Source organism: Haliaeetus albicilla, chromosome 4, assembly GCF_947461875.1.
Source record: "Haliaeetus albicilla chromosome 4, bHalAlb1.1, whole genome shotgun sequence".
Classification (NCBI taxonomy): Eukaryota; Metazoa; Chordata; class Aves; order Accipitriformes; family Accipitridae; genus Haliaeetus; species Haliaeetus albicilla.
The window spans coordinates 48,366,817-48,374,633 of NC_091486.1; the positions used below are offsets into that span (position 1 = coordinate 48,366,817).

The 7,817-nt window shown below is 38.6% G+C and overlaps 1 protein-coding gene and 1 long non-coding RNA gene across 2 annotated transcripts; one reads left to right on the top strand and one right to left on the bottom strand.

Annotated features, from left to right (window-relative positions):
- Nucleotides 1-56: 56 nt before the first annotated feature.
- LOC138685192 (uncharacterized) lies at nt 57-4,601 on the bottom strand. Its single transcript, XR_011324471.1, has 3 exons — nt 4,488-4,601; nt 2,179-2,311; nt 57-849 (listed from the first exon to the last, which is right to left on the bottom strand). It is a non-coding gene; the product is annotated as an uncharacterized lncRNA (long non-coding RNA).
- On the top strand, nt 3,504-5,834 carry LOC104312107 (chymotrypsin-like elastase family member 2A). The gene is made up of 4 exons (XM_009922599.2): nt 3,504-3,892; nt 4,593-4,738; nt 4,889-5,041; nt 5,610-5,834. The coding sequence occupies exons 1-4, from the start codon at nt 3,736-3,738 to the stop codon at nt 5,625-5,627; spliced, it is 474 nt and encodes a 157-aa protein (XP_009920901.2). The 5' UTR covers nt 3,504-3,735; the 3' UTR covers nt 5,628-5,834.
- Nucleotides 5,835-7,817: the final 1,983 nt, after the last annotated feature.

The following is a 7,817-nucleotide window of genomic DNA, read 5'->3' on the forward strand; positions in this document are numbered from 1 at the left end:
GGTTTTTTTTTTTTTGTTTGGTTGGTTTTTTTGTCCCTGTTCTCTCCTCCCCTTGCTCCCCACCCAGTTAAAAGAAGCAGAGCCTTATGTTACATCTGTGGCCAGTATTGACTACAAAAGTGCTTGGATTGAAAGGAAATACAATGTAGAAAATAATACATAAATGGATCTAATCTGGGAACAGACAATTTGGAAGGTGCAATAAGAGCCACAAACATACAGGGTGGTGCTAAACTCCATTTCCCTGGCTCTGTGTAACCTTGTTCCATCTTGAGGCATGCAGACTAAGCTTTAGTTTTAAGAACACAGAAACAAATCCAGGGAGCAATCAATTAGCAGATTTAATGGTCATTCAGCAAGTAATGAATTTGGCACATTTGGTGTTCCCAATGAAAAGCTAGAGATTTAACTTTGATTTTTTAAATAGGTTACTGTCTAGTTTCAGATGAAAAACCTTCCTCAGAAAAGTAGATTTCAGTGTCTGTTACTTAGCTGCAGACCATTCCACTTGCTAATTGGTCTAGCACAGTTACTACCCTACAAGGGAATAAACTAAAGGTAGGGAGGCAATGGACTACATTATAAATTGGACACTAAGTACATCGTGTATTGAGAGATTAGCTATTATGCTTTAACAAAACATACCAGAAGTTCCTGCTCTTTCTTACTGAAGTTCCATGAGCTGCTTAGTTTCTGTGAAACATCTGGCATGAAGATGATAAGAGGTTCCAGGGTGCTGTTTCCAAGCCACCATGGTATCAGCTGGAGGCTGAGCCTTTTGATGTTCACTTGCAGAACTGCCAACAGCATGATGCCCACTGAGTCCAAGAAAGACTATTTAGACCAGACCTGGAAAAGATGGATAAGCAATTGTTACATAAAGCAGGACTGGAACAAAAAAAAACCAAAACAAACAAAAAACAAACAACCAAAGCTTTGAGAGTGTTTTACATTAAAAATGTTACAATTCTTATGAGCGTTCCCCCCATATAATAAAAGAACTGTTTCAAAATTCCTTTACCAAGAAGAAAGGGAAAATGAAAGAACAGAGTTTCTCTTTTTAGTGTGCAGGATAGCAGAAGGTCATATTTGTGAAATTGCAGAAATGCTTAAAAAACTAAACAAAATTCCATGTTTACGAGCACACCCATAAAACAGGAAAGTTGAAATAGTAACTGAACATCCAAAATTTTTGCTTAATTTTTAGTTGGTATTCAATGAAAATGATAGTGGCATGGAAGTTAACCTGAAAAGCATAGTATGTTGTTTAACTTGTAAATTCAGATATTAAGAAGAGAGCCAACTAATTAATGAAAAAAATTTTTAAAATCTCAATTCTGCACTCAGTTAATGCTGATTTATGCTTTTGTCAGATAATAAATACAAGATGCCAGAACAGAGTTTGGTTTATTCCATTTGAAATTCAGAATGCAGCTTTCTCAAGTGCTATTGTTTGGGTAGGATAATACATTCTTGAGAAGCAGACAAAACAACAAAGCATTATATATTTCTGCTTTCCACATGTGCGCTCCAGGCGTCTTTCATCCAAATCGGTACCTACTGCTGAATGGAAGCTATGAAAAATCAGGGATTTTGCTGCTTGTTAATACTGACATTAAACAATAGATTTATTTCAGCTTTTTTGAAACCTCTAGTTTGGTCTGTATGTACAATGCAACTCTGGTTACAAAACTGGCATTATGATATTTGTTTCCATGCTATTAAGTTTGCTCCCTATGCATGACCTGGCTTATGCAATAGAGAACTTTGTTTTTTAAATAACCAGTAACAGTTTTTCAGGTGAAGCATAGGCAGATGGAAACATGACAGGGGATGGAAAATTCCAGTAGTAGAAGAAAAAAACCAAAAGAGACACAAGGGTAAGTATTGATATCAACTCATCGATCTCAAATGTCTGGTAATAAATTAGGACAGTTTCTTTTGTGGCAGCAGCTCTGTAGTGGTCTAAATGCCAGCTCTTGCCTGGTTTGTCCTATTAGTGAAAACCGTTTACCGTTTTTCATTAACAAACACACTACATTATACCACAGGTCAGCATGCTGATTTGGGGTGTAAAAATGCTAATTTGCAATGCTACAGGAACCCTATTCTCTTCCAGGGATGTGCTACTGATCTAACAATTAAAGGTAAATAGGAAAGAAATTAAATCTGGCTCACTGCACTACACCAGTGTTTCTCCATCATCGCAGACAGCTGGTTCTTTCTGTTGCTTGAAACATCTTCCACTTCAAAGTGATTACAGTTTGTTTTATTGAAGAAAGATGGCATGCTAAAACACATGCAACTTGATCTAGAAAAGAAGATACAGGTTTTCAGTCAGTACAAAGTGGTAGTTGCCATTCAGTCACAAAACAAACCAGAACGAAATAAAATTTCAAGCAATCATAGAATCATACAATAATTAAAGCTGGGAGGGGGCTTCCGGAGATTGTCTAATGCAACCCCACTGACATGTCTGAATCTATCACTGCCTGAGTATATCAGACACTGTTACTGCTGACATACCACCAAGCGTTAGAATAATTCATTTAACATTTTCCTTCCGAAAACACCTTTGTGATGAACTTTCAAGGCAGTGGGAAAGCAAACAGCTGCTACAGATAATATGCAACTCAGTTGGAATTTTTTTTAACCAAGTTGTTTATATAGCCTGGATCCAAGGTTCATTTAAACTGGTTTTTTTTAGGCACTTGTGCATATAAAAAATTATCCCACAATTGCACAAGTTTTCCATTGGTATCAATAGCAATGCATTTTAAGTCACATGTCCCAGAGATAAATGATAACATCTAAAATGGCTTGCAGAACAGAGCCTGCAGCATACAGCTAACCAGCATCATGGTTGGAGTCCTCTTTGCTGTGTTGACTCTGGCAGCTGCAGGTAGGTATCCAATTTCAGCATTAGTTTTAAAGGAAAAATGAATTAAAATCTCACAGCAATTTTCCTTTTTTAGGGAAATCAGACATTCTGCAACAAAGCAGAAAGAGATACAGCATAGGCAGTTAATAAAAAAGTTCTCTCAAAACAGTAACTAAGTTCTGTGCTATTCTGTTCTTATTATAGGGGCTCGATTAGCGTAACTGCTCTCAGCCTTTAGCAATTTCAAAGTTATTTTACTTAGCTTGAATACACTGAAATACAGTTAATCCACATCAAATTGTTGCATTGGCTAAGAGTTGTATCTCAGCTGACACATGAGGATTTGGTTAAGCCAACTTGATTTGATTATCTATCAGAAAAATGAAACCGCTCAAACAGGCTTTATATAACATTGGTCATTTGACTGATGGCTGATCTTCACTTGTATCACATTAAATCACAGCCCATATTTGTACCTTGAAATGTTGTGTACAAACACAGTCTATATGAAAAAAAAAAAACCAAAACCTCCCTTGCAGACTTTTTTTTAAACCTACTTTTAGGTCCTTGGAGTTAGTCCTAACATATGCTTGGTTTTGATGAAAAGAACCTGTAAAAGGCAATTTCCAGAAAGCTGCCAGCAGGAAAGTGGACAATTCTGCAGGGAACAGTCTTCCAGTCCATGGATTTCCCCATTGCTTTGAGGGAGGAGGAATCTTCACTGCTTATGTACTGGCCTCCTTGCCCCCTTGCATTTCTTTTGAATAGGCCAAGTGCTGTATAACTGCTAAGTATTCGTGCTAGTGTGCCTTAATCTATTTGCAAACCTTTCCCTTTCTCTTTCCCACTCTCAAATGTGTGCATTTGACCACAGGTATGACATTGCTTTGATCAAACTCACTGAACACATCACCTTAAGTGACCACATTAAGCTGGCCTGCCTCCATTCTGCACAAAGCATCCTGTCGTCTAACACTGCCTGCTATGTGACAGAATGGGAAAGACTGCAGAGTAAGTACTTGGACATTTGCAAAATTGTGCAACAAAATCTTTCAGTACTGACTTCTCCTTTGAGACCGATTGCAAAAAGGCTGTTGATGGTGCTCAAGATCCCCTCAACCTCAATGTAGTGAGGTAGTTTATCAGGCCCCACTTCAGTCACCCAGTATTTTTCCCTGCCTTTCGAGTTTATTTTGCTTGTAATGGGGCTAGTAATGCACTAGAGGGCCCTGTACTAAGGTTTTAGAAGCTATTGTAACACAAACATTAACTGTGCAGACTGATGAATTTGCTAATCCTAACATACTCCGCTGAATAACTGAAAAGACACATAAGGGAATAGTTGTAAAGAGAATAAAATCTCAGAGACTTCAGCAAAAGTGTCAGCTTGGCTCAAGAGGCAATTCCTAGAGTGATAAGTAAATTGCAAACTCCTGAACAAAGAGCAGCCCTTTATTCCTCTAACAATGGGACATTTTAAGATGGAACGGAAATTGTTAGTCAGTTAAGGCCTTTTTTTTTTTTTTTAATAGAAATACAAAAGAATGGAGCTAAGGAATGGATTATACAGCTTCTCCTTTAATACAGCCCCTGTGGAGTTTCTTACCTGGAAGGATAGTACCCAGGTCCTGGGAGAAACTTAACAATGCAGTTTTGTTCTTTCCTCAGTGCCAGCTGGTACCATGACTCCTTTGTTTCTATTCCCTCCCAGGAAATGGAGCTCTTCCAGATGACCTGCAGCAAGGTCTTTTGCTGGTGGTGGATTATGCAACTTGTTCCAAGCCTAGCTGGTGGAGAAGCACAGTGAAACCCACCATAGCTCGCACGGGTAGGGATGGAGTCACCTGCAGTTGTAATGTGAGTCCAGAGAACACCGCTTTTAGAGCTTGGTTTCAGACACAAACAGGCCTGATGGGAAGGAAAGCTTAAAAAAACCAAACCAAAACAAAACAAGGAGGAGCTATTCACACTATGACGGCCATTAACTGTGTTCCCCCTTCCTTCTAGGGGGACTCTGGTGGCCCAGTGAACTGCCAAAGTGCTGATGGCAGGTGGGAAGTACATGGTACCATCAGCTTTGGCTCTGCTTTTGACTGCAGCTATTATCACAAGCCTTCTGTCTTCACTTGGGTCTCTGGTTATAACAGCTGGATCGAGCAGGTAAGGTTCTAGGTATTGCTGCTAGAGAATAGAGTCACTTAGCTATTTCTGATGTTCTCTCTGATTGAGATTTCTGCCACCTACTCAGGGAGCTGTATCACCTTTGATTCAAATGCTGCTTTACATACAAGTAACTTCTGTAGACAAGCCCCTACCAGTGCAAAAGCAGTCTCTGCAGCAAAAATAAAGTATCCTCCTCTTAAATAATTATCCAAATTATTTTGACTTTTAAATAAATCTCGATATTTAGGAATGCATTCTCCCTTTATACTAGAGCTATACATACAGTCATAAAGATTTTACTGGTATGACTTCAGATTTAATTACTCAAATTTGTATTCATCAATAATACTGACTGTTGCAATCGCATCCTAGAAGGCAGCACATGCTGCTCAAGTCTGGAACATCAATTATTTTTTAATTTAATATAAACTTTAATCTAAAAAGTGACTGTGAAGCAAAAATCTTATTTCAGTTATTTAAATCCTGCATCTTGGATGCAACATATACTATCCACAAATTCCTGGGTCTCACGATCTGATTTTTCACTTGTTTTACATTTTTGTAGGTTATGGCAACCAACTAATCCAAAGAGAACTGGATGACAGATGCTAAGAAGGAAAACAGTTTGAATAAAGTCATAATCATGACACCTTTGATCACAAAGAGCTGGTAAATTATGCCTTTAACAACACAAGTATTATACCTAACCGTACCGCAATAAACACTATTTTTCACAAGATGAAAGAAAAACACGTGTCTCTGTCACTTCTTCCTGGGTATTGTCAAGACCAGAGCCCATATTTAGTGATAATGCTGGAGACCTTTTACAGCCTTTCCCCTGCCTTGGGCTGGGGCTTGCTACCCTCACCTGGGGGAAGATGTGAGCCTGCTGTGAAGAGGCTGGACAGTAGGAAGAGTTAGAGAGCCACAGGAACAACTCCGGGCAACTAGGGGGTGAGAAAGTGAGGCACTGGCAGGGGCTGAAGGCAGCAGGCAGCTGTCGGGACCCGTAAGTCTGCAAGCGGGACTCACCAGAGCAAGCAGTGGCAATGCCCAGCGGGAAGGCAGCACGGGTGCAAGCAGGTCCATGCAGGTGAGTGTGGGAACGCTGCAAAATGCTTTTATAGAGAGGTTTTTAACACCCTGTGATCTTGGGACCTTGCAAGGGGAAGGGTAAAATCCAGCAGCGACTGCCAGCAACACCTCTGCAGACCTATCTCCTTCACGTCCCTGTTGCTCGTTTTTAAGTCATTCAGATGCCAGGTGAAGACCTCTGAACTGTCACTGTCGGCTGACACACAGAAATAGATGGGGATTTTTTGCAAAGTACAAGCAGAATCACCACCTTTTAGCCTGGTACTAAATTAAAGCCCCTATTTATATTTCTTTCATTGTAATAAAAGGTAGTCAGTATAAAATCAAGGTGGATTTTTGTTGTGTTTTTCTTCTCCCTCCTGGCACATATTTAGGTATATTCAAGAGTAAAATGATTGATTAAAAACAGAGGACAAGTGACTCAAAGGTAAGCAGTAGATACAGCAAGGAAAAGATTGGAAGTTCGTTGTGAGAACATAAGTGCATCTGGGTTCAGAAATAAATTTTTCTAGGCTTGTGATTCCTTTCAGTCAGACATTTTGCAGTTGTTACCTTTGGATTGAAAATAAATAAATATATATATTTTATTAAACATAAATTGTATTAAATAAATAAGAGAAAACATGGCTGTTTATCATCTTTGGGGGCTGTACTTTTGTTTTCTTCTACTTTACAACCATTGACCACCATTCTGCTGCGAAGAGCTCAGCAGGAACTTGTTTTGCCTAATATCAGCCTCTGCTGAGAAATAGCAGATTTTACTGGGTTTTTATTTATCTTGTTAGAAATGTAATTTCACCTATCTGAAAGAGCAGGGGATCTGAGGAGGGCTTTTTTCAATCACCTCTACTAAGCAGAGCAAAAGAAAAAAGGGGAAAAAAAAAAAAGAAAAAAAAGAAAAAGGACTGGACTGGTCAGCAACACAGTCCCCTGGTTTGTTCTTCATCCGTGGAAATAAAGGTTACCCAGTCATTCAGGAGTTGCCAGCTTCATCATAACTTCCTGAGTGGTTTTCATGGGTATTATTAATGTAAGATTGTAAAGGATTGATTAATAGTTCTGAAAATGAAAATTGTTAGAGGTTACTTTGCTGTATGGAGCAAGGATGTCAGTTATGTGCAGCATGAAAGATAAGGACAGAAAAGGTAATCATGAAGCTCAAACAGTAAAAATTGGATATGCATATGCTTCTGTCAAAACTGAAATCTGATTCATTTTCCTTTTGAAATATTTAGACAATATGGTGGAAACGTCTGAGCTCATTTGACCATATCAACACAAATTATTCATCATCTGCAAATTCCTATTAAGAACAAATTCTAAAAGTTTGATTAAAAAAATTCAACAGTTCCGGTCTGTGATCACTGGAGTAAGTAACCCATCTTTTTATGGGCTTCCTTAGGATTTGGATAGAAGTACCATAGAGAATAAAACGTACAGCAAATCATGTTATCGGTCTTAATACTCACAGAAAAACTGTACGATTTCATTCATGTGTTTTTGCAGCTCTGGGTGAGTCATGGAAACAGTCTCCTTACTACACCTTTTCTTTTAAAATAAAAGGTCAGGTGGAACAAAATAGAATAAAATATGTCTTTCAATAACATTCACCTAATGGATGTTCCCTGTACTTTGTTTCTAAATGCATGTGAATTGTTAAATATCACTAATAGCTCCA

Bases quoted from the DNA above. Each gene is read 5' to 3' on its own strand.
- LOC104312107 (XM_009922599.2), top strand. From the start codon at position 3,736: ATGTGTGCATTTGACCACAGGTATGACATTGCTTTGATCAAACTCACT. The intron at 3,893-4,592 runs GTAAGTACTTGG...ATTCCCTCCCAG, and splicing joins AGAATGGGAAAGACTGCAGA to GAAATGGAGCTCTTCCAGAT. The intron at 4,739-4,888 runs GTGAGTCCAGAG...CCTTCCTTCTAG, and splicing joins GAGTCACCTGCAGTTGTAAT to GGGGACTCTGGTGGCCCAGT.